Below are 23908 nucleotides of genomic sequence, written 5' to 3' on the forward strand. Positions count from 1 at the left end.
GTGGGTCTGTATGAAACAGTGATCCATACTTTTGGCTGAAGAAGTGAGGCTCAATAAGGCAAAGTGCAAGGTCCTGCACCTGGGTCAGGGCAGTCCTGGATATCAGTCTAGGCTGGCGGTGAGGAGATTGAGAGCAGCCCTGCAGAGAAGGCCTTGGGGGTGCTGGTAGGGGAGAAGATGAACAGGAGCCAGCAATGGGCACTGGCAGCACAGAAGGCCAAGGGCGGAGGATCCTGTCCCTCTGCTCTGGGGAGACCTCACCTGCAGGGCTGTGTCCAGATATGGGACCCCAACACAGGAAGGACCTGGAGCTGATGGAGAGGGTCTAGAGGAGGACACAAAGATGATCAGGGGGCTGGAGAGCCTCTGCTATGTGCACAAGCTGAGAGAGTTGGGGCTGTTCATCCTGGAGAAGAGAGGCTCCAGGCAGACCTTAGAGCTGCATTTCAGTGTGTGCAGGGGACCTCCATGCAGGCTGGGGAGGGACTGTTCAGAAGGGGCTGTGGGGATAGGATGAGAGGCAATGGTTTGAAAGTGGAGCAGGGCAGAGTTAGGTTGGACATCAGGAGGGAGTTGTGCACAGTGAGGCTGGTGAGACACTGGAACAGGCTTCTCAGGGATGTGGTTGAGGCTCCATCCCTGGAGACATTCAAGCTGAGCTTGGATGTGTCCCCTTGCAGCCTGCTCTAGCTGGAGGTGTCCCTGCTGCCTGCAGGGGGGTTGGACAAGATGACCTTTGAGGCTCCCTTCCAACCCAGTGCAGCCTGTGAAACTATGAAGTGCTGTGTGGCCCATCCAGCTTTCCTGTCTCCAGGTAACTCTCCCAGAGCTCCCTGTGAGATCATGTAACAGTTTCATGGAGAGCTCCCACCTTTGGCTCAGCCTCAAAGGCAGTTGCACAGCTTCAGACAGGTCATTGCTATCACCCATTTGGAAGATGGTTTCTTTTCCAGAATTTTGATATGTCAGTAGTCCAGGACAAAATGATCTAACGCTGCTCTCCTGCCCAGGTTGAAGAGGCTGCCATAAGGCTGTGGAACTGGGCTGTGACCAAGCACACAGGTTCTGTGGTCAGCGACGAGCAGCGAGCCAAATGTACGTACCTCTGCTGCACCCTCCCCCTCTGCTTTGCTGCAGCACAACAGGAGAGGCTCCACTGGCTGGCCTCTGCTGGGGCTGCAGCTTTTTGGGGTCTTTCTAGGGGGGCTGTCAGCAGAGGAAATTGTACAGCTTAGGAAGCGGCATCTTGAAGTGGTGGAGCTGTCCTTGTGACACACGGTCAGTGCAGGCATTCTGATCACTCCCCTCCATGCCAGAGCATCAGTAAAGAGGTGTCCAAAGGAAGCTGGAATTTGCCATCTAGTGCTATGGGTTTAATATAAAAATTGTGTGGAAATAACCTAGATGTAAATTTTAAACCATTGTTGACTTTCTGTCAGGTGAGATCAAAGAGACGTTTCCACGTCGGTTACACACTGGAGAACTTGAAGTCCTCCTTTTCCATCTTTGCTGTAGCCAGGGACACACTGATGGCTTTGTGTGAAGCCAGAAGCAGGGCTGGGGGTGAGAAGGCAGCTTTTGGGCTTTTCCCTCAACCTGTTCTTTTTGCGGCTCTGCAGGACTGCAGGGTCTGGCCTACGTTTTTGTCTTGAGGGATTGCGATCCAAATTGTGTGTAATACACATCACCCAAATGTGTCAGATCAAGGGAAAAGGACAAGTTTACACACGGGTAGGAACTGTGGAACATAATGTTCTCAGATCTGGTATCACAGATGAAGGGCCAGGAAGAGGCTATTTTAAATATAGTAAGTGGTGTGTTTTCCATACCTAATGTATAAGAACAGCCTGGATTTGTGGTTTTTTGGGGTTTTTTTTTTGTCTTTGAAAATGTGAAGATTGTTAAACATCACTTCCCTGTTTTGCTGAAGGCTATTTTGAGGCTCTCAAGACATGTTACTGTGAGCACCTGCAATGTAATTAAGTCTTCTATTTCACTTAAACTCTCTAATAGGTATTTTGATGAGAGATGAGAATATGATTTTTCCCCCCCTCTGACTGCCTAAAAAGTTTTAAGCAGCTTAGATAAAATGCAGATTGCTTTGCCTCCTGAAGCTTTCAGACTTTTCCCTCTTGCAATTTGAAATGTCAGGCAGTCTTTCAGATGCAGCAGGGCCTGACTTTCTTAGCCCCAGCCCAAAAAGGAGCACAATGGACACTGCTGAGTGTCTGTCCTGTTCTCTTGCAGTGCGAGTGGTTGCTTGCAGACTGCTGTGCCTCTGTGAGGGCAGCCAGCCTCCAGAGGAAACTATTCAGAGACTGATTTTGGTAAGCAGTCAAGGGATCACCAAGGGAAACCTTCCAAACCTGCTGTGGTTGCTTTGGAAGGGGAGGGTAATCTACCTGCAGTTGTAGGGAATATATCTGCTGCATTCTCACAGGGACATCTTGCTGAAGCATTGCACTTAGCAATTTGTGGACAGTGTAATTGGCATCACAGAACCACAGAATGGTAGGGGTTGGAAGGGACCTCCAGGTATCACCCAGTCCAACCCCTGCCAGAGCAGAGTCGCCCAGGGCAGGTCACACAGGAACACATCCAGGTGGGTTTTGAAGATCTCCAGAGAAGGAGACTCCACAACCTCTCTGGGCAGCCTGCTCCAGGGTTCCAGCACCCTCACACCAAAGAAGTTTTTCCTCATATTGAGGTGGGATTTCCTGTGATTGAGTTTCCATCCATTGCCCCTCATCCTGTCACTGGGTGTCACTGAGCAGAGCCTGGCTGCATCCTCCTGACACCTTCAGATATTTGTAGACATTGATAAGGTTCCCTCTCAGCCTTCTCCAGACTAAACAGCCCCAGGTCTCTCAGCCTTTCCTCCTAAGAGTCCCTTAACCAGTCCCTTAACCATCTTTGAGTTCTCTGTTGGATTCTTTCCAGTAGTTCCCTGTCCCTCTTGAACTGTGGAGCTCAGAACTGGGCACAGTATTCCAGATATGATCTAACTAGGGCAGAGTAGAGGGGCAGGAGAACCCTCTCTCGACCTGCTGGCCACGCTCATCATAGGTAGAATGTTACATGAGCAGCATATATATAATACTGCCTGGGAGTGCACCAGAAGTCTTCTGCAGCATCTAAGCGTTGAGGAGTTCCTTCAGATGTGAGGCAGGATTTGAAGAGCTGGAATACCCTTCTGCCATGAGATCTAACCTCGCACTTCCCATTTTTCTCCTTCAGATGTCTATGAAAACTGGGAAGGGCTGGATAGACCTTGGAAAAGCTGATCTTGCTGATGAGTTTCTGGAGATGGCTGTGGGTGTAAGTTCTGCTCCAGGTTTGGTTTCTCACGGACACAGCTGTTTGTAATCCCCAAGGGTGATGGCCTGTTCTTTGTTTTCCAGAGCATAGAAAAACTGTATGCTAAGTTCCTGCAGGGGAGAGATGGTGAAGCAGATACTTCAGTGCACAGAACTGATGTGGAGAAGAACCTCTTCAAAGTACTCTCTTATCAGGCCGAATCAGTATGTGTTCTTCCTGCTTTCCATTGCAACTCACTGGGACTGCAGAGGCAGACTCTGGCCCAGTTATAAGATGTGTGAATTCTTGGCCTTGGAAACTTGCTGAGAGATGTGTTTCCTTCCCTGATATGTGAGATAGCAGATCTTGTGCTGCATTCAGTGTTGCAATCACTTAATGGTTTTTAATTTGCCTCTTATTGCAGTAATTTCTGCTGTGCTGTTTGTATCTTCTTGTTCAGATTTGTTGCTCTGTGATCTGGCTGGCATGGCTGTTCCTAAAACAAACTGGAGCAGAAACCTATCTAGTACAAAGGTGTCCTGTGCCTGGCTACAGAAGGGAGATGGGACTGTGGGAGAGCCTGGGGCCTCTGAACTGCCTTCATGTAGCCATGGCAGCCCAGTCTCTTGGAATGCCAACCATGGTGTAGAGCCTGGGGCCTCTGAACTGCCCTCGTGCAGCCGTGGCAGCCCAGTCTCTTGAAATGCTCACCATGCTGCACTCGTATTCACAGCTAGGCTGACTGAAAAGGTACAAAGGTAGCATTCTCCATGGCTGCAGCCAGCCAAGGCTTCTATCTACCAGAAGAATTTCTGAGCCACATGTGCAGTCTCCTATAACCTACAACTGTCATGACTGCAACGTCATGAACACCACCAAAGCTATTAATGTTCTATGCCATCAGAGAGCTTTCTCTATGTGAATACCTTCTCTTCATGTATGCTGCTTTCATAGGTTCATGGGATGGTTTGGGTTGGAAGGGACCCTAAAGCTCATCTCATTTCACCTCCCTGCCATAGGCAGGGACACCTCCCATGAGCCCAGGTTGCTCAAGGCCTCATCCAACCTGGCCTCGAACACCTCCAGGCAGAGGGCATCCACAACCTCCCTGGGCAACCTGTGCCAGTCTCTCCCCACCCTCACTCTCAAGAATTTCTTCCTCACCTCCAGTCTCAGTCTCCCCTCTCCCAGCTCAAAGCCATTGTCCCTCGTCCTGACACTCCCCTGCCTTGTCAAAAGTCCCTCCCCAGCTCTCCTGTAGCCCCTTCAGGTACTGGGAGGCTGCTGTAAGTTCTCCCTGGAGCCTTCTCTCCTCCAGGCTGAACAGCCCCAACTCTTATTTCATCCTGCTTTGGTAGGCTCCATGCTGTTGTCCTCACTGGGCAGGGATGGTTTTGAACCAGCAGCAGTGTCATCTAATTTTGGGATCAGCCCCCACCCAAGGAGAAGGTGACTTGGGTTTGCAGCATGAACTTTGCCTGAGGCTTTAAACAGTGGAATAATTATTTTAAAATCACAAAACTTGGAAACATTGAGTTGCATGACACCTGGTAGTTTTTTTTCCTATTTCATCATAGAGTGAGGTAAGATAATGGTGATAATTGTCAAACTAAAAACACCTCAGAGCCCAGTGCAGTGAGAGAGGAGGCTGAAAAAGTGTTAAAGGGAATCAGCATCACAAATTACAGTCATTTAAACTACTTCATTTAGAAATTCTAACTTCTGTGAGGCATTGGTGTGCCCCACTGGAGTTTCTGGGTGCTTTACCAATGCTACAGAGCAGCACAGACATCTGGGTGTGAGTATGAGGGAATGGAGTTGCTTTCACTTGCTGGTAACATACTGAGCTCAGCATCTAGAAGGGGAGTACTGCCTCCAAAATTCTCAGCAGCTTTCCAAAGCAGTGGCCAAAGTGGTTGTAGCAATATAAGGACAGGTGTCTGATCCCAAACCTAACTCACCTGGTGGGACAGCCCAAACCCTGGTGAAGAGAATCAGTCTTTGCTGGAGCTGTGAGGGCTGTCTGCTCACTGGTGGTTGTCCTTCTCTGCTGCTGTCCTAGGCAGTGGCTCAGGGGCATTTCCAGAAGGCAGTGATGTGCTTGCAGCGCTGCAAAGAGATGTTGATCAAACTGCCAAAAGAGGTAAGTGAAGTCACAGAGCCATAGAAATGATCCCTTCTTTATCATTCCAAACGCTGCAAGTTTATTTTCCCCTCTGTGTGTTAAAGACTGAGAATTACTCTGACCTCTGTACAACTTCTGTGATTGGTTGCTTGAGATCTTCATACTAAATCTGCATAATAAATCTGCAGATTTTTTCTTCAAAGTTATTTTTTTTCCTTCCTTCATAGTTTGTAATTTAAAATAGAATGAAACTGTTTATGGAGAATGAGAGAAGACAAATCAGAAAGTAAGGCAAAAAGATTTCTAAATTGAATGTGCCATCTGCTCTTGTAGATGCATTTTGCATCTTGATCTTGTGTATTGCTTCTGACCTGGTACCCAAGTGAACTATTGTCTGGAGACAGGTGGGAGAAGGGAAGAGCTGAGTTAAGGTTTTCACAGACTCACAGATTGCATTGGGTTTGAAGGGATCCACCAAGATCACCTTGTCCAGCCCCCTGCAGGCAGCAGGGACACCTCCAGCTGGAGCAGGCTGCACAGGGACACAGCCAGGCTGATTTTGGATCTCTCGAGGGACAGGGCCTCACCCACCTCCCTGGGCAGCCTGTTCCAGTGTCTCCCCACTGTCACTGTGCAGAACTTCCTTCTGAAGTCCAACCTAAACCTGCCCTGCTCCAATTTGAAACCATTGTCCTTTGTCCTAGCACTGCAAGGAGGCTCCAGAGAGACCTTAGAGCAGCCTTTTTGTACCTGAAGGGGCTCCAGGAGAGCTGGGGAGGGACTTTTGAACAAGGGCTGGCAGTGACAGGACGAGGGACAATGGCTTTGAGCTGGAAGAGGGGAGATTGAGACTGGAGATGAGGAAGAAATTCTTAATTCTTGAGAGTGAGGGTGGGGAGAGACTGGCACAGGTTGCCCAGGGAGGCTGTGGCTGCCCCCTCCCTGGAGGTGTTGAAGGCCAGGCTGGATGAGGCCTTGAGTAACCTGGGCTGGTGGGAGGTGTCCCTGCCCATGGCAGGGGGTTGGAACAGGATGATCTTTGAGGTCCCTTCCAACACAGTTAGTGATTCTGTTCAGGGAGGTACGAGGCTTATGGGTATGTTTAGTGTTGTGCTTGATGCGTGGCACTCAGGCATTCACTGAAATAGGTTTTTAATTCTACTCTGAAATGCCTCTCTTGCAAGCATGCAGGCCAGTTACTGGGGTATGGCACAGGATGCCTACAGCCTTATGCTAAACACTCTGCATGAAATCCTCTCAATACAGGAAACTTCCTGTTCTGGCAAGAAAACCTTCACACGTGACCTGAGCAGAAATGAGGGTTTCACATCAGAGAGTGACTGGGCTTGGTGAGGGTTCACACTGAACCTCTGCTTCTGTCTCTGCATTGCAAGGAGAGAAGAAATTGGAGGCAGGATGTTGTGCTGCTTCTCATTCTTGCCTGAGGAGTGAGTTTCAGTCACTTGAAAGCATTTTTTTATGCTTGCAAAAGGAGGCAGCTGCAGACACAGAATGGGAGTAAACTTTGGCAGCCTATTAGGATGTGAAAGGACTTCTCTGGATCTGCTCTGAACAGCATGGGACAGCTGCTAATCATTTCAAATGCAAGGCAAGTTGTTAGCCACAGAGGCTGTCAGGGCTGGCTCAGAAAGCAGCCAGCAGCAGTGCTCTCAATAACCAAGCATTCAAACCCAGGCTTTTCCTGAAACTTTGAATCTGCATGAGCCTCTTTAACCCCCAAGAAACAAGCTGGGAAGAGGCTTTCCATGGAAGTGGTGGAGTCCTCTTCACTTAGTGTTGTAGGTTAAGGGTTAACTGAGCTGCAGGCTCAAACCAGGACACTTAACTAGGTACAACTGTTGTCATTTTCAAGCCTGAAGCTGCAATGTTGCAGCTTCCCCCTGAAGGTTTAATTGTATTGTATAATTGCATGGTTCTAGTCCATTCAGCATGATTTCTACCTGCTATGTCAAGAGTCCCACTGCTTTTTGTCCCAGACTGGTTTGTGATACTTCGCTTTCCAGAATTACAGAATCACAGAATGATTCACAGTTATGATTCCCTTTGAGCCACTATCCTTCCTGTAAGGTCAGAAATGGTAACAGTGGATATATCTGTAAAGCCAAAAGCATTTGAAAGGCCCTGAGGCTGGCTGGAATGGGATTTCCACAGGAGCACTGCAGAAGCAGGAGTCTTTTGTTGCAGACCTGTTACCTGGCAATCCTCTGCTACAATTTTGGAGTGGAGAACTATGAACGGAAGAGGTATGAGCAGAGCTCCTTCTGGCTCAGGTAATGTGCAAAGGCAAACAAAATCAAATCCTGCTTCTGAGATGAAAAAAATATGTGTGAAGGAGAGAGAGGAGCAAGGGAAAACAGATGTTTAATTAAAAATGTGAGAATGCAAGATTTTAATGAGCTGAGCAGATACCCAGTAGCTGCCTGACTCTATTGCCTAACATGTCTGCTCTCCACATCTATTTTCATGTCATTAGAATCAGAGTCCTCTTTCCATTGTTCTCAGCAGTTCTCTTCCTAATACCAATCCCAGGAGATTATTTTCATGAAGAGGCTGTTCCCAGTTCTTGTGCCATTCATGAAGGATATTGAAGGAATTTGAACAGTTTGGAAGAATAGATGAATTCTTCTGACTGTTTTTAAATGAATTTAACTCATCTATGAGTTTGAATTTCTAATAGAGGAGATACTATATTGAGAGCAGGTCCTTGATGGAAGACACAAACTTCAAGGTGAAAAGGGAATAGAGAGAGGTGGCTTGGACAGGATCCAGAAAAGGAATGTGGCACTACTAAGGAAGAAAAAAATCATGGAATCGTAGAATGGTTTGGGTTGGAAGGGACCTCCAAAGCTCACCCAGTCCAACCCCCTGCACTCAGCAGGGACATCCTCCGCTAGATCAGGTTGCCCAGAGCCCTGGCCAGCCTCACCTTGAATAGCTCCAGGGATGGAGCCTCAACCACCTTCCTGGGCAACCTGTGGCAGTGTTCCAGCAGCCTCCTGGTGCAGAACTTGTTCCTCACATCCAATCTCAATCTGCTCTGCTCTCATTTCAAACCATTGCCCCTGGTCCTGTCCCTGCAGGCCTTTGGGAGAGTCCCTCTGCAGCCTTCTTGTAGCCCCTTCAGGTGCTGGAAGCCTGCTCTAAGGTCTCCCCAGAGCCTTCTCTTCTCCAGGCTGAACACCTGCAGCTCCCTGAGCCTATCCTCATAGCAGAGGTGCTCCAACCACTGATCATGGCCCCTTCTGGACCCTCTCCATCAGGTCCAAGTCCTTCCTGTGCTGAGGGCTCCAGAGCTGGACACAGCACTGCAGGTGAGGTTGCACCAGAGCAGAGGGGCAGAATCCCTTCTCTCCATCTGCAAAATGAGTCTTCTCATGCCAGTCGCAGCCTCAGCTCAAAAATGTATTTATTTAATTTCCTCTTTTCCATTTTGTTTTAAATAGTCTTTTAATAGAAGCAAGGGAATGGCAACATAGCAAACTCCAGTTCTGGTCACAAATGTTGTCCAAGAGGATTTCATTCTGGAAATCCTTTGAATGAGCTGCAGATAGTGCTTTGGAGATTATTTGATATTTTAATCGTCTGTAAAATTCAGCACCAAGTCCTGAAAGCAACATTTGAGGTGGAAAAGTGTCTTTGTAAAGTGGAGATGCTAATGTGGAGCCAGACGTGTAGCTCCATCTGCTGGGCTGCGACTGCCCCGTTCCGAGCACACATTCCACAAGCAAAGCAAGGCACAGTTCCTCTCTTTCTAACACTTCTCCTTTCACATTTGCAACCAAACCTGCTTTTGTGGAACTGCCACAACATTTTGTCCCGGAGAATCCTTTGTGCTGCTCTTTAACCTGCATGAAGGCTGGGGAGGGACTGTCCAGAAAGGGCTGTGGGGATAGGACAAGGGACAACGGTTTGAAAGTGGAGCAGGGCAGAGTTAGGTTGGACCTCAGGAGGAAGTTGTGCACAGTGAGGCTGGTGAGACACTGGAACAGGCTTCCCAGGGAGGTGGTTGAGGCCCTGTCCTTGGAGACATTCAAGAACAGCCTGAATGGGTCCCTGTGCAGCCTGCTTTAGTTGGAGGTGTCCCTGCTGACTGCACAGAGTTGGACAAGATGACCTTGAGGGTGCCTTCCAGCCTGATGCCCAGGCCATGTGTAACTGCTGCCCAGGACTGTATTATGTCAGGTGAGAATGAGAAAGCCTGCTTCTTCCCAAGCTCTGTGGAGCAAGCTGGTAAAGCCAACTCCACTGTTTGAGGAGAAGAGGCTAGAGAAGGTGGTGCAGTAGGTTGAAGCAAGTGACTGAGGGCAGGTGTTTAACAGGAGGGTTTAGAAAGACAACACTCCCTGTTCTCTACTCAGAGTGAATACTGAGATGAGCTTGTGTGCTTGTGTGGTTTCCTACTGGTGAAGCAGTAGGAAAGGGCAGGATTGTACATATCAGTAGACTTTGTCATCCCATTTAATTCTGCCTTATTCACCTATTGATAGCCAGAGCTATGACATTGGGAAGATGGATATGAAGTATTCTGTTGGCAAGGAAATGCAGGTAAGAAATAGAGCAAGAGGTAAGAACAGAACTCCTGTCCTGGGTGCTGCTGAGGTCACAGCTTGAGTCCTGGGTTCAGTTTTGGGCCCTTCATTCCAAGAAGGACTTAGAGAGCTAGAGCAGGTCCAGGGAACAAAGGTGGGGAAGGGTCTGGAGAAGAGGGCTGGTGAGGAGCAGCTGAGGGAGCTGGGGGTGTTCAGTGTGGAGAAGAGACTGAGGGAGACCTCATTGCTCTCTGCAGCTCCCTGAAAGGAGGCTGCAGTGAGGTGGGGGTTGGGCTCTTCTCCCTAGTATCAGGTGACAGGATGAGAGGAAATGGCCTGAAATTGTGCCAGGGGAGGTTTGAGTTGGAGTTTAGGAAAAATTTCTTTCCTGGTGGAGTGTTCAGGCACTGGAACAGACTGTCCATGGAGGTGGTAGAAGTGTTCAAGAAATGAGTGGCCATGGCACCTGGGGTCATGGTTTGGTGGCCATGGTGGCCACTTCCCCTTCCCCGGACTGGTTGTCCTGTCTGTGCTGGGTTTTGCTGATGTTGTTCCAGCTGTTCATTTGTTCTTTATGTTGTCCTGCTGATTTCTCCTTATCTCCACCCACAGGGCTTTGCTTTTTGCCTCCCAGTTTCTCTTCCCACACTATTGGGGGGCAGAGGAGGGGGAGGCAGTTGTGTGAGTGGCTGGGTGGGGGTGGGCTGCAGGCAGGCCTGAGAGCAGGGCAGGCAGAGGAAGCACAATGCCATTGCTGTGCTTTCTGATAGATCTTCATGTCTCACTCCTGTAGACATATGGGCACCCACAGGGCACATGGAGAAGATTTTGATCTCTTTCTCCTCACAGAAATAATTTGCACACCACTGCCATGTATGTCTTGTGTTGTTTTCTGTCAGTGAAAGAGAGAAACCTCCTCCAGAAAGAGAGAAACTTCCTTAACTTTCTTTGTTGGTTCTGATTTTTCCAGGCCTGTGATTGTCCTTTTTTTCCCCTTTCACCCTTTTGTTCTCTGAGCTCCAGTTGAAGGGCTGAATACGCTTCAGAACTGAGCAATGATTTTGTATGCCTGACATCAGGCAGGCATTCTTTTGACTCAGAGAGCTTTGATTTCTCATGACCTTAAATTTCAAGTCTTTTGCACTCAAAACCATGTCCATCTGTGGCTCTTTGCCCTTCTGCTTTCCAGAGATGCCTCTGAAACTTCTAATTTGTTTATCTCTCCAGGCTAAAGTGCTGCGGCTGCTGGCTACAGCCTATTTTGAGTGGGATTGCAGCCTCCACCTTGACAAGGCATTGAGAGCTATAAGCTTGGCAAATCAGGTAGTGAAGTGTTGCTGTGTTTGTGGTGTGTGATAGCTGAAACTCAAGCATTGCTTAACATCGTACTGTAGGCCACACTGATCACTGCTGTGTTATCCTTGACACCAGCTGGAGGTGTTTGCTCTGGTTTTCACTGTGCTAACCATGACTTGGTGCTCCCAGCTTTTGTAGAGGGAAAGATTTCCTTGCACACAGATGCAGAGCTGTCCTGCTGCCTCACATCTGTGAGCAGTGAGGTCCTTTGTTAATGATAGGAGTAAAAATGGCATGTATTCATGACAAGAATAAACCACAGTGTGGTGCACCTGAGATCTACTGCAGCTGGCTTCAAACCTTCTCACACAATCACAGAGTGCTAGGGCTTGGAAGGGACCTCCAGAGATCATTCAGTCCAAGCCCCCTGCCAGAGCAGGACCAATTAAGACAGGTCACACAGGAACACATCCAGGTAGGTTTTGAAGATCTCCAGAGAAGGAGACTCCACAACCTCCCTGGGCAGCCTGCTCCAGGGCTCTGCCACCCTCAAAGCCAATAAGTTCCTCCTCATGTTCAGAGCTTCCTCTGTTCAGGTTTGTGCCCATTGCCTCCTGTCCTGTCCTGGGGCACCACTGAGCAGAGCCTGGCCCCATCTCCCTGACCCCCACCTCTCAGATCTCTGTAAGCATTGATCAGATCCCCCTCAGCCTTCTCCTCTCTAGACTAAACAATCCCAAGTCTTTCTTCATAGCAGAGATGTTCCAGTCCCCTCATCATCCTCATAGCTTCTGTTGGGCTCTCTCCAGCAGATCTCTGTCCCTCTTGAACTGTGGACTCCAAAACTGGACACAGTACTCCAGGTGTGATCTCACCAGGGCAGAGTAGAGGGGGAGGGGAACCTCTCTAGACCTGCTAGCCACACAGTTCATAATGCACCCCGGGACACCTTTGGCCTCCTTGGCACAAGGGCTCCGTGTATTTACTTTTGCAAAGCTTTGAGGTGGAAAGTGGTTTTATTGCAATTTGGATAACATGTCTTTTGATCTTGTGTGAGGATCTGGGTAACTAAAGAGCCTGACAAGTGCAGTGTTTGGGTGAGAGCTGCAGTATGCATCAGCATTGTTTGCATTTGCTCCCACTGCTCTTCTCCCCTGTGTTTCCTATCACTAGAAACTGTTCTAAATGCTGCTCCTCTTCATTCCAGAGGGATCCAGGCAGTTCACACACACAAAAGCAGGAAAGGTTTCTGTCAGTCAGCAGAGTTCAGCTGCCATTTAAAAGTGTCAGAAATGGGCCACAGCAAAATGAGAATCATCTGTCTCCTGCTGTGGTTGTCCTCCTGGTCACACACACATGGAATTCATCCAGTTGGAAGAGACCTCCAGGCTCACCCAGTCCAGCCCTCAGCCCAGCACTGCAGGGCCAGCACCAAACCATGTCCCTAAGCACCAGCTCCATGCTGCTGGAACACCCCCAGGGATGGTGACTGCAGCACTGCCCTGGGCAGCCTGTTCCAATGTCTGAGATCCCTTCCAGAGCAGAAATAGTTCCTGAGTCCAGCCTGAGCCTGCCCTGCTGCAGCTTGCAACCATTTCCTCTGCTCCTGTCCCTTGCCACCAAGGAGCAGAGGCTGCTCCCTGCCTGCTCCAACCTCCCTTCAGGGAGCTGTAGAGAGCAATGAGGTCTCCCTCAGCCTCCTCTTCTCCAGCCTGAACACCCCCAGCTCCCTCAGCCCCTCCTCTAGCCCAGGGGCTCCAGGCCCTTCTCCAGCCTTGCTGTCCTGCTCTGGACAGGCTCCAGCCCCTCAATGTCCTTCCCACTTCCCACTGGGGCCCAGAACTTGTCCTTTGATAGTGTAAAATTAAATAACAGAGGTGCCCATTGCAGCTTAGGAGAAAACATTGCCAGTTGCCTGCCTGTTGCTTCAGCCATTAAGGTGGCATTGAATGTTCCTGTAGTGCTCCTTAATAGTCTAGAGAAGAGAAAGCTCCAGGGAGACCTTCTGGTGGCCTTCCAGTGTTTAAAGGGGCTACTCAGAAAGCCAGGGACAGACTTTTTAGCAGGGCTTGTTGTGACAGGACAAGGATTGATGGTTTGAACTACAAGAGGAGATTCAGCCTAGATAAAAAGAAATTTTTTACACTGAGGGTGGTAAGACCTTGAGTCAGGTTGCCTGGAAAGGTGGGAGATGTCCCATCCCTGGAACCATTGCAGGTCAAGTTGTTTGGGACTCTGAGCAACCTGCCCTAGTTGAAGATGTCCTGCTGACTGCAGGGAGATTGGACTAGATGAGCTTTAAAGGTCCCTTCCAGCCCAAAGCAGTCTGTGATTCTGTGAGTACAGTGCAGTGTGTGATTCTGAGGTGTGTTCTCAGTGTGCTTGAGCCTCGTGGGATCTCTATTCTCCAAACACCTGTCCAAGTAATGTCTTGTTTTCCATTGTGCAGGAGGACTTGCACCCAGCAGGGTTTTTTCTGAAAGTAAAAATTCTCCTTAAAGGTGGAGCATCAGATGAAGACATCAGCTCAGGTACCACAGCTCTGTGTGGGGTTCATAGGAAGGTCTCTCCACTTCAGTATTCCCAGATTGCAATGGGTTGGAAGAGACCCTCAAAGCTCATCTTGTCCAACCCCTTCAGGCAGCAGGGCCACCTCCAGCTAGAGCAGGCTGCACAGGGACACAGCCAGGCTCAGCTTGAATGTCTCCAGGGATGGAGCCTCAACCACCTCCCTGGACAGCCTGTTCCACTGTCTCACCACCCTCACTGTGCACAACTCCCTCCTGATGTCCAACCTAACTCTGCCCTGCTCCACTTTCAAACCATTGCCTCTCATCCTATCCCCACAGCCCCTTCTGAACAGTCCCTCCCCAGCCTGCCTGGGGGTCCCCTGCAGATCTTGAAATGCAGCTCTGAGGTCTGCCTGGAGCCTTCTCTTCTCCAGGCTGAACAGCCCCAATTCTCTCAGCCTGTCCCCACAGCAGAGGTGCTCCAGCCCTCTGATCATCTTGGTGGCCTTCTTTAGACCCTCTCCATCAGCTTCATGTCCCTCTTGTGTTGGGTGTACCTTAGGTGGGCACAGCCCTGCAGGTGAGGTCTCAGGAGAGCAGAGCAGAGGTGTTTTTGTTCAGAGAAGCTGTAAGAGGTGAGGACAAATTGAGCAATCAAGTACCTAAGTTGCTTAAATCTCCACTGCTTTATGTTGTAGCTGTTGCAGAATTCCTGCACCATGAGATGTCTTTAGACTTTTGTTTGAATACTGCCAAGCTCCTGCTGGAGTATGGAAGGTATGAAAACATTAGCTGTGGTGCACACGATATTTGGACTTGGTTTGGTTTCTTTTATAAGCAAGGGACATCTGTTATACAATGATGGTTTATTTTAAATCAAAACTCACAGAGCAAGGAAAATCAGGTTTGAGAGAGCAAGGTGCCAGGGATGATGGCAGCAGCAGAATAGGATGTAAAATGGTGATTGGCAATCAGCAATGCTGCAGCCTCACTGTCATAGACTCACAGAATGGTTTGGGTTGGAAGGGACCTCCAAAACTCATCCATTCCAATCCCCCTGCACTCAGCAGGGACATCCTCCACTAGATCAGGTTGCCCAGAGTCCTGTCCAGCCTCACCTTGAATAGCTCCAGGGATGGAGCCTCAACCACCTCCCTGGGCAACCTGTGGCAGTGTTCCAGCAGCCTCCTGGTGCAGAACTTGTTCCTCACATCCAATCTCAATCTGCTCTGCTCTCATTTCAAACCATTGCCCCTGGTCCTGTCCCTGCAGGCCTTTGGGAGAGTCCCTCTGCAGCCTTCTTGTAGCCCCTTTCAGGTACTGGAAGGCTGCTCTAAGGTGTCCCTGGAGCCTTCTCCCGGCTGAACACCCGCAGCTCCCTGAGCCTGTCCTCATAGCAGAGGTGCTCTAACCCCCTGATCATCTTCATGGCCTCCTCTGGACCCTCTCCATCAGGTCCATGTCCTTCCTGTATTGAGGCTTCCAGATCTGGAATGGTTAAGATTCTTCCTATAGTTTTAACATATATATGGAGTAATATATCTGGAATATTATATAGAAATATATTGAAGCTTGAGGAGAGGAGACTGAGACTTCAGATAAGGAAGAAATTCTTTAGTGTGAGGAGACACTGGAAGAAGTTGCCCAGGGAGGCTGTGGATGTCCCCTCCCTGGAGGTATTCAAGGCCAGGCTGGATGGTGTGTCTCATGATTGAACTGGATGATCTTTGAGGTCCCTTCCAACCCAAACCATTTGGTGAATCTATGAATCTGTGAGTCTGTAATTACCTGACTGAAACCTTTCTTCCATCTTAAATAACCAACCCTCAGCACCAAAGTTTGAGCCCTAGAATCATTCTTGTGAAAAACAGTGTAAAGATGACCAAGTTACTGACAAAGGCAGGCAGGAAATTCCATCCTTGTGAGTGCTGCCTCATGATTACCTATGGAAATGCTTTTCTCTTGCAGTGAATGCTTAATGTTTCATTGTGAGGAGCAAACTCTCTTGAGGATCCTGTGCCTATAGGCAGCACGTGCTGCTAGGAAGTGACTGCTGAATAGATGAAATGCAGTCAATTCATACCTTGCCTCTGTCTGTGACCGTGTGCCAGTGCTCTTGATGACAAACATGTTGTCTGGAGGGAATATGAGATCTCACAGAATGGAAAATTAACAGCCTTTCTTCTTCAGCCTCTGAAAAATGCATCTGTGTGAATAGGGAATCAGTTGGGCTTGAGTTCCTGAAATCTGTTCCTGAACGATTTGCATCTTCACCCGATGTGGGCAAAATCACCCTGCTGCATGTGGAGTTCCTGCTGCAGAACAGCAGGGAGCTGCTGGCTAAGCAAAAGGTGGAAGAAATCATCATTGGTCTGTACCCATTCTTTGCTGTTCTTTACTGAGAGCTGGGGTTGGGTGGCTGAAATTCAATTCTGCTTAATTTCATCTTCCTCTCTAGCTGTGTCTGCTCTCCCTTATGTTTTTTTGCAAGGCAGCTCTCAATTTCCAGGACAAATCACAGCCATGATGAAGCTCAAGGTTAAATGTACCAAGATCAGTGCATCAGTGCAGGCTGGGGGCTGAGCTGCTAGAGAGCAGCTCTGGGGAAAAGGCCCTGGGGGGCCCTGGCAGACAGCAGGATGCCCATGGGCCAGCAAAGTGCCCTGCTGGCCTAGAAGGCCAAGGGCATCCTGGGGGGCATGGAGAGAAGTGTGGCCAGCAGGTCAAGGGAGGTTCTCCTGCCCCTCTGCTCTGCCCTGGGGAGGCCTCCCCTGCAGTGCTGTGTCCAGTCCTGGGCTCCCCAGCTGAAGAAGGACAAAGAACTCCTGGAGAGAGTCCAGCACAGGGCCCCTGAGCTGCTGAGGGCACTGGAACAGCTCTCAGCTGAGGAGAGGCTGAGAGAGCTGGGGCTGGTTAGCCTGGAGAAGAGGAGGCTGAGGGGGATCTGATCAATGCTTACAGAGATCTGAGGGCTGGGGGTCAGGGAGATGGGGCCAGGCTCTGCTCAGTGGTGCCCTGGGACAGGACAGGAGGCAATGGGCACAAACCTGAACAGAGGAAGCTCTGAACATGAGGAGGAACTTCTTGGCTGTGAGGGTGGCAGAGCCCTGGAGCAGGCTGCCCAGAGAGGTTGTGGAGTCTCCTGCTCTGGAGACTCTCCAACCCCACCTGGATGTGTTCCTGTGTGACCTGCCCTGGGTGACCCTACTCTGGCAGAGGGTTGTACTCAATCTTCAGATTCCACCCCCTGCCATTCTATGATTCTGTATAAACTCTCTTGCTAGAACATTTCCTCCTTCTCAGTGTGGACTCTGTGTGATTGATCCATGTGGGATGAGGAGCATCAGAGGTTCTGTGTCCTGTTAATCCTTTGTCCATCCAGTCTTGTGTGGGTTTGTCAATATGAAAGCAGGGTCTCTGGCTTTGTTTGAGCAGCTGAGCCAGCTTGTCTCTCAGGTCTGTAGCACAGCAGCACTTTGTGACTGCCAGCTCTGCTGGAGATGGGACCCTACTTCACATAGCGCTCATCTAGGTACAGGAGCCACACTTACATTGTTCAAACATGGAAATATTTATTCCTTTACTGCTTTGGGAGGGGTTATCTGTTGGCTTATGTCAGAGGCAGGATATGCACTAAGTCCTCTCTGGAACCATTGCAGTCAGTGGTTTTGGTTGTGGCTTATGGGGACAGTATCTCTCAAATAGTTCTGAGGTGCTTCTCTGTGTGTCTCTGGAGGCCCTTGCCAAGTGCTGACCTGCAATGTCTTTTCAGGTCATTACAGTGGGAAACAGCTGCTGCCTGAAGCCTTGAACCAGCTGCACATCATCCTGTGGGACAGAGCTGCCAAACATTATGAGGTTTGATACTAAACTTGAGTGCTGGTGCTCGTAGCAGGGAAAATGAAGATCTGCTTCTCCTGACTTCTTTGGTGTGGCTGTTCTTGGTTAGCATCCAAGCTGTTTCTAAGATCCATGTTCCAGTGGGCACTTTTGTCCAGCTGGGTGCTGTCATCCTTTACAGCATGAAGTTTCAGGCAGCCTCATCTCAAGGTTTGTACATAGCAACGGTTGCATAGAATCACAGAATGCTAAAAATTGGAAGGGGCCTCCAGAGATCATTGAGTCGAACCCCCTGCCAGAGCAGGGTCACCCAGGGCAGGTCACACAGGAACACATCCAGGTGGGTTTTGAAGACCTCCAGAGAAGGAGACTCCACAACCTCTCTGGGAAGCCTGCTCCAGGGCTCTGCCACCCTCACACCTAAGAAGTTTCTCCTGATGTTGAGCTGAATTTCCTGTGATTGAGTTTCCATCCATTGCCCCTCATCCTGTCACTGGGTGTCACTGAGCAGAGCCTGGCTGCATCCTCCTGACAGCCACCCTTCAGATATTTGTAGGCATTTATCAAGTCCCTTCTCAGCCTTCTCCTCTCCAAACTAAACAGCCCCAAGTCTCTCAGCTGCAGCACCTCTGCTATGAGGCCAGGCTGAAGGAGCCTGGAGAAGAGAAGGCTCCAGGGGGACCTTAGAGCTGCCTGCCAGTACCTGAAGGGATCCTGCAGGAAGGCTGCAGACTTTTCTTGATGATGTCTGGAGACAGGCCAAGGGGGAATGGTTTGAAGCTGAGGCAGAGCAGGGTTAGAGTGGAGCTGAGGAAGTTCTTCAGTGTGAGGACGGTGAGACTCTGGCACAGGCTGCCCAGGGAGGCTGTGGCTGTCTCCTGCCTGGGGGTGTTCAAGGCCAGGTTGGATGAGGCTTTGGACAACCAAGTCTAGTTGAGAGGCATTCATGCCATGGCATGGAGGTTGGAGTAGATGATCTCTGAGGTCCCTATCAACCTGAGCCATTGAGTGGTTCTATGGCTAGGCAAAGCATCAGGTCTGGTGAGTATTAGCTGTGTTGTGGAGCCACTGATCACTCTTCTGGAGGAAAGGTGCCACCACAACATATTCCTGTCTAGATCTCTCCTGTCCTGGCACCTTCTAAAAACTCTTGGGAAAACACAGACAGGTTAATCCCCCAGCCAAGGTCTGGGGCCTTGCTCTCTTTACTTAACAAATTACTTGCATTTCCTAGGCCAAAAGCTACTCAGCAGCCCTGCAGTGGTACAGCTACTCTGCCAGCTTCTACACACCTGGCCAGATCGACCACAACCTGGGCAGGCTGCAGAGGAACATAGCCACCTGCCACTTGCACCTGCAGCAGCTCGACAAGGTACAGGGCAGAGAGGAGTGGGAGAGGAGTGTGACATGTGAGTGATGTGTGGGGGAGGGGGGTGTGTGTGGGGGGTGTGTGTGTGTGGGGGGGGTGTGTGTGTGTGTGGGGTGTGTGTGTGGGGGGGTGTGTGCGTGGGGGTGTGTGTGTGGGGGTGGGTGTGTGTGTGTGGGGGTGGGGGTGGGTGTGTGTGTGGGGGGTGTGTGGGTGTGTGTGTGTGGGGGGGGGGTGTGTGTGTGGGGTGTGTGTGTGTGGGGGGTGTGTGTGTGTGGGGGGTGTGTGTGTGTGGGGTGTGTGTGTGTGTGGGGGGGGGTGTGTGTGTGTGGGGTGTGTGTGTGTGTGGGGGGGGGTGTGTGTGTGTGGGGGGGGGTGTGTGTGTTGTGGGGGGGGTGTGTGTGTTGTGGGGGGGGGTGTGTGTTGTGGGGGGGGGGTGTGGAGGGGGTGTGCGTGGGGGTGCGTGTGGAGGGGGGTGCGTGTGGAGTGGGGTGCGTGAGTGGTGCGTGCGTGAGTGGTGCGTGCGTGCTGAGTGTGTGTGTGGTTCGTGGTGCGCGTGCGTGGGGTGTGCGCGCGGGGGTTGCGCACGCGTGGGGTGCGTGTGCGGTGCGCCTGTGTGGTGCGTGTGAGTGGGACGTGTGTGAGTAGGGCGCGTGTCTGCATGGTGCGTGTGCATGGTGCGTTTGCATGGTGCGCGTGTGGATTGCGCGCATGGGGGGAGCGCGTGCGTGTGCGTGGGGTGCACGTGTGTGGGGTGCGCGTCTGTGGTGCGTGCGTGTCTGGCGCGTGTGAGTGGGGTGCGTGTGTGCGTGGTGCGTGTGCGTGGTGTGTGTGTACGGTGCGCGCGTGTGTGGTGCGTGTGTGGTGGGTGTGTGTGGTACGTGTGCGTGTGGTGCGTGTGGTGCAGTGCGCGCGTGTGGGTTGCACGCATGGGGTGCGCGTGTGTGGGGTGCGCGTGTGTATGGTGCGTGCGTGTGAGGTGCGTGTGTGTGGGGTGGGCGTGTGGTGCGTGTGTGCGGCGCATGTGAGTGGGGCGTGTGTGTGCGTGGTGTGTGTGTGGTGCATGTGAGGGTTGCACGTGGGATGCGCGTGTGGTGCGCGTGTGTGGAGCGCACGTGTGGTGCGTGTGGTGCGCGTGTGCGGTGCGTGTGAGTGCGGTGCGTGTGCATGGTGCGTGTGTGTGGTGCTGTGTCAGTGTGAGCTGAAATTCCACCCCCACCTACAATAACCAGGCTAGCCCAGTCTGGAAGCAAATGCAAGCTGTATTTACAAGCAGATCTACAATCTATGATGAAATGCAATGAATATGAACAAATATACAAAATTCACAACATTTACAAATATATGCAATCAACAGAAAAACACAACCAATCTCCCTTTGCTTCCCCCCAAAGGGGACCCTTCCCAAAGGGGCCTCCCTCTCCCAGGAGCTTCCCCCCCAGACCCCCTGTGGACAGAGAGCAGAGTTAGTTAGAGCAGAAAGTTGTTAACTTAGCTGCCAAGGTCAGTGTGTTATCTTCAGCCAGAAGAGAAGAAGAAACAGCAGCCAGACAGCCCAGCAACTGCCCCCACTGCAGAACGCAGAATGTGCAGAGTGCCCACTTTGTTTTGGGTAATAGTTCTTAAACATTTCTATCTATCCAATGGAAGTGTTTAGAACAATCGTTATTTTGCTTTCTTACACCCAATAGTGACTTATTTACAGTCTTTCACTTTCTCTGTTTTGAACTTTGCAAGGTAAAAAATTAAAAAGACAGTTTCAAACCATCACAGTCCACCCCTTCTAAACAATTCCATTGGCTGCTACTACCATTTATCTAATCTAAAATAACATCTACAACAATAGGTGAATAAAGACCATAGTCCATTCTGGCTATCTCAGATGTAGATGACTCAAAAGAGTCAAATCACAGGAAAAACAGCAAACAGCTTGTTTCCTCGCAGATGGAGCGAAGAAAGGAACAGGGACTCTCAGGTGACTCAGGGCTCTCAGGGTTCGTGCAGCGTAGATCTCATGGACTCTCCTCTTGGGCGCGATGCTGTATCTGCGCAACACTCTGAATTTAACCTCTCTCAGCCAAAGTTAGATTTCTTTGTGGAATACACTGAATTTCACCATTTTCTTGCATCACCCAATAGGTGTGACCAGGACCTTCAGCAGAAACCACCCCTCGGACAGGTTTGGCCTCTCCTGAAGGAGAAAATACCCAAACAGTTTTGCCTAACAGATTCTTTTCTCTGATAACAGGAACTCTATCACCTTCCTTCTTTTGCAACAAATCTGATTGGGCAGGTCCAGCTCGATTCACTGAACCTCTACTATTCACCAACCAGGTTGCTTGTGCTAAATGTTTCTCCCAGTTTTTCAAGGATCCACCCCCCATGGCTTTGAGAGTGGTTTTCAGCAAACCGTTGTAGCGTTCGATCTTCCTTGCAGCTGGTGCATAGTAGGGAATGTGGAATATCCACTCGATGCCGTGCTCTTTGGCCCAGTTTTTTACAAGATTGTTCTTGAAATGAGTTCCGTTGTCTGACTCAATTCTCTCTGGAGTTCCATGTCTGGCACAGCTGCACTCATGTATGGAGTTACTTCATTCAAGGCACGGAAATCAACTGTCAGACGCCACTCTCCATTCTGCTTTCTTACAGGCCAGATTGGACTGTTGAAAGGTGAATGAGTTTTGCTGATGACCTTCTGACTCTCCAGCTGACAAATCAAGTTTTGAATGGGCACCAAAGAGTCACGGTTGGTTCTGTATTGTCTGTGATGCACAGTTTGAGAAGCAACCGGCAGCTTTACATCCTCTATCTCATGTTGTCCCACAACTGCAGATTCATCTGAAAGCTCAGGTCTAATAGACAACTTCAATTTTCCTCCATCAGTTTCTACAGTTGCTATTCCAAAAGCCCATTTGTAACCCTTAGGGTCTTTAAAACGCCCTTCTCTCAGAAAGTCAATTCCCAAAATACAAGGTGCATTAGGACCTGTTACAATAGTATGTTTCTTCCACTGCTTCCCAGTTAAACTTATATCAACCTCTATCTTAAACAACTCTTGAGATCCACCAGTGACTCCCTGAATAGTTACAGATTCTCCCCCTTGATAATTTGATGGTATTATGGTGCACTGAGCTCCTGTGTCAACCAAGGCCCTGTACTTCTGAAATTTTGAAGTGCCAGGCCACTGGATGTACACATCCCAATAGATTCTGTTATCTCCATTATCCCTTACCTCCCCCTGGCGGAAGGCAGGGCACCCCTAATGGTGGGGCATTACCTCCACATGTACAGCTGGCACAACGTCCAGCACCAGAATTAGGATCACTGTTGGAGCTATCAGAGTTGTTTCTGGGAAACTGAGGAAGCGACAGCTACCCTTCTGGTATTGCTACCTCGGGATCTGCCCCTCTGCAGCTCCCGTAACCTCTTGAAAAGATCAGAAGTTGGTTGACCATCCCATCTGTTCATGTTCTCACCAAACTGATCACGCAGAGTTATCCAGATACTGCCACGTGATTGCCTCTGCTGTCTGTTTTGGTTTGACCTATTCTGGAATGGCCTTCTTGGAGCACATCTTTTTTTGACAGCTGAGACTTGTATCCATCTGGAGGAAGAGGAATCAGAATCATCCCCCTTCATCAAGTTGGATATGGAGGTTTTAAATTCCTCCTTCAGCTCTTTCATGCAATTATCAATCTTTCCAGACAAAGTTTCAATGGCTGAAACCAAAGAAGTACGTGCAAGACTATCCTCCAACTGCCTCATTTGGTCAGTGAAATGGCCAACAGTGGGAGGCACTCCACCATAATTTCTTGCCACAATCCTGCTTGCCAGAATAGTAGCATAATTAGGAGGAGCAAGCTTAATGAGCTTTTTGGCAAGGCCTGTTCCAACAGGAATTTCATCAGGATTCAGAGTCTTATGATCTCCAGACATTATTTCTCTCACAGCTGTGCTGGTTTGAGGCCAGCCAGAACATCTCTTGTCCTGAAAGGGACAAAAGAATGACACTCACACAAACGAATTGGAGTGTGATGGAAAGTTTAAATGGAAAAGCAATTGGTGAAACTACAGAAAAACTACAAAGCATAGTGGCAAAGAACATCCTAAAGCATACAGAGTCCCTTACACAATTCCCAGAGGCTTCCAATCCTTCCCGTCTCCCACCTGAGGGTCTACCCAAACCCCCAGGGCTCTTTCTTCCCCCCTCCCACTGCTAGGCAAGTCTCAGGCTGGCCAGGTCTGAGACTGCCCCCCCTCCATTCTCCTCCTGGCATTAGGCCTAGTCAGGCCTAAGGGGCCTGAGATACTCCCCCACTGTTACCCAATAAGAGAGAGCATCTCCCACGGGGGCAGAGAGGGAAGAAAGAGGAAGAGAATGACTCTGCAGATGGCTTTATAGGGCGCAGGATTTATGGGTAGAAATACGCCGTTTCCTGTGTCCACCCCTATTGGGTGGGCACCCAGGACAGCAGAGGTGTATCTCATGCAGCAGTGGCAGGGGGCACCCAGCCTAAACTGCCACAACAGCAAATTCTCTCAGACGCTCGATTCCCTCATCTATTGTGGTCCAAGGCTTAGGGTTCCATGGTAAATCATCTCTGCTGGGGTACCTCAGCGAGACTGCCAGTAGGAGGCGTGCCCACAGAGAAACTTTACCAATGCACTTGCCTAGGTGCCTGTCTATGCCTGTATCCTTTGAGAGCATCCCCAACTGAGAGGCTGACTTGTCACCTACCACCAATGCTGGGGCTCCCATATCAAAACACCTGGCTAGCCAAGACAGGACTGGCTCATTATCTCCTCTGATGTAATCCTTCCTCACATGTCTAATTTCCTGTCTGGGTGCATTAGCTGACTGTATGTCATCCTCCTCCTCCTCCTCATCATCATCCTGAGGTCGCTGTCCCCATATTCCTATTGT

General features: G+C 49.9%; 1 protein-coding gene across 1 annotated transcript in view; it reads left to right on the forward strand.

Annotated features, from left to right (window-relative positions):
* The window catches only part of TEX11 (testis expressed 11), a 58295-nt gene that overhangs the window by 3447 nt on the left and 30940 nt on the right, over nt 1-23908 (forward strand). Inside the window, exons 2-14 of the mRNA XM_054388581.1 lie at nt 1011-1095; nt 2248-2327; nt 3238-3318; nt 3402-3521; nt 5360-5440; nt 7628-7713; nt 9931-9988; nt 11200-11295; nt 13718-13799; nt 14477-14555; nt 15997-16148; nt 17551-17636; nt 18853-18990. Of these exons, the coding sequence (XP_054244556.1) occupies nt 1011-1095; nt 2248-2327; nt 3238-3318; nt 3402-3521; nt 5360-5440; nt 7628-7713; nt 9931-9988; nt 11200-11295; nt 13718-13799; nt 14477-14555; nt 15997-16148; nt 17551-17636; nt 18853-18990 (1224 nt within the window). The remainder of the gene's footprint in view (nt 1-1010; nt 1096-2247; nt 2328-3237; nt 3319-3401; nt 3522-5359; nt 5441-7627; nt 7714-9930; nt 9989-11199; nt 11296-13717; nt 13800-14476; nt 14556-15996; nt 16149-17550; nt 17637-18852; nt 18991-23908) is intronic.

The sequence above is a fragment of the Indicator indicator genome, chromosome 17, assembly GCF_027791375.1.
Source record: "Indicator indicator isolate 239-I01 chromosome 17, UM_Iind_1.1, whole genome shotgun sequence".
NCBI lineage: Eukaryota > Metazoa > Chordata > Aves > Piciformes > Indicatoridae > Indicator > Indicator indicator.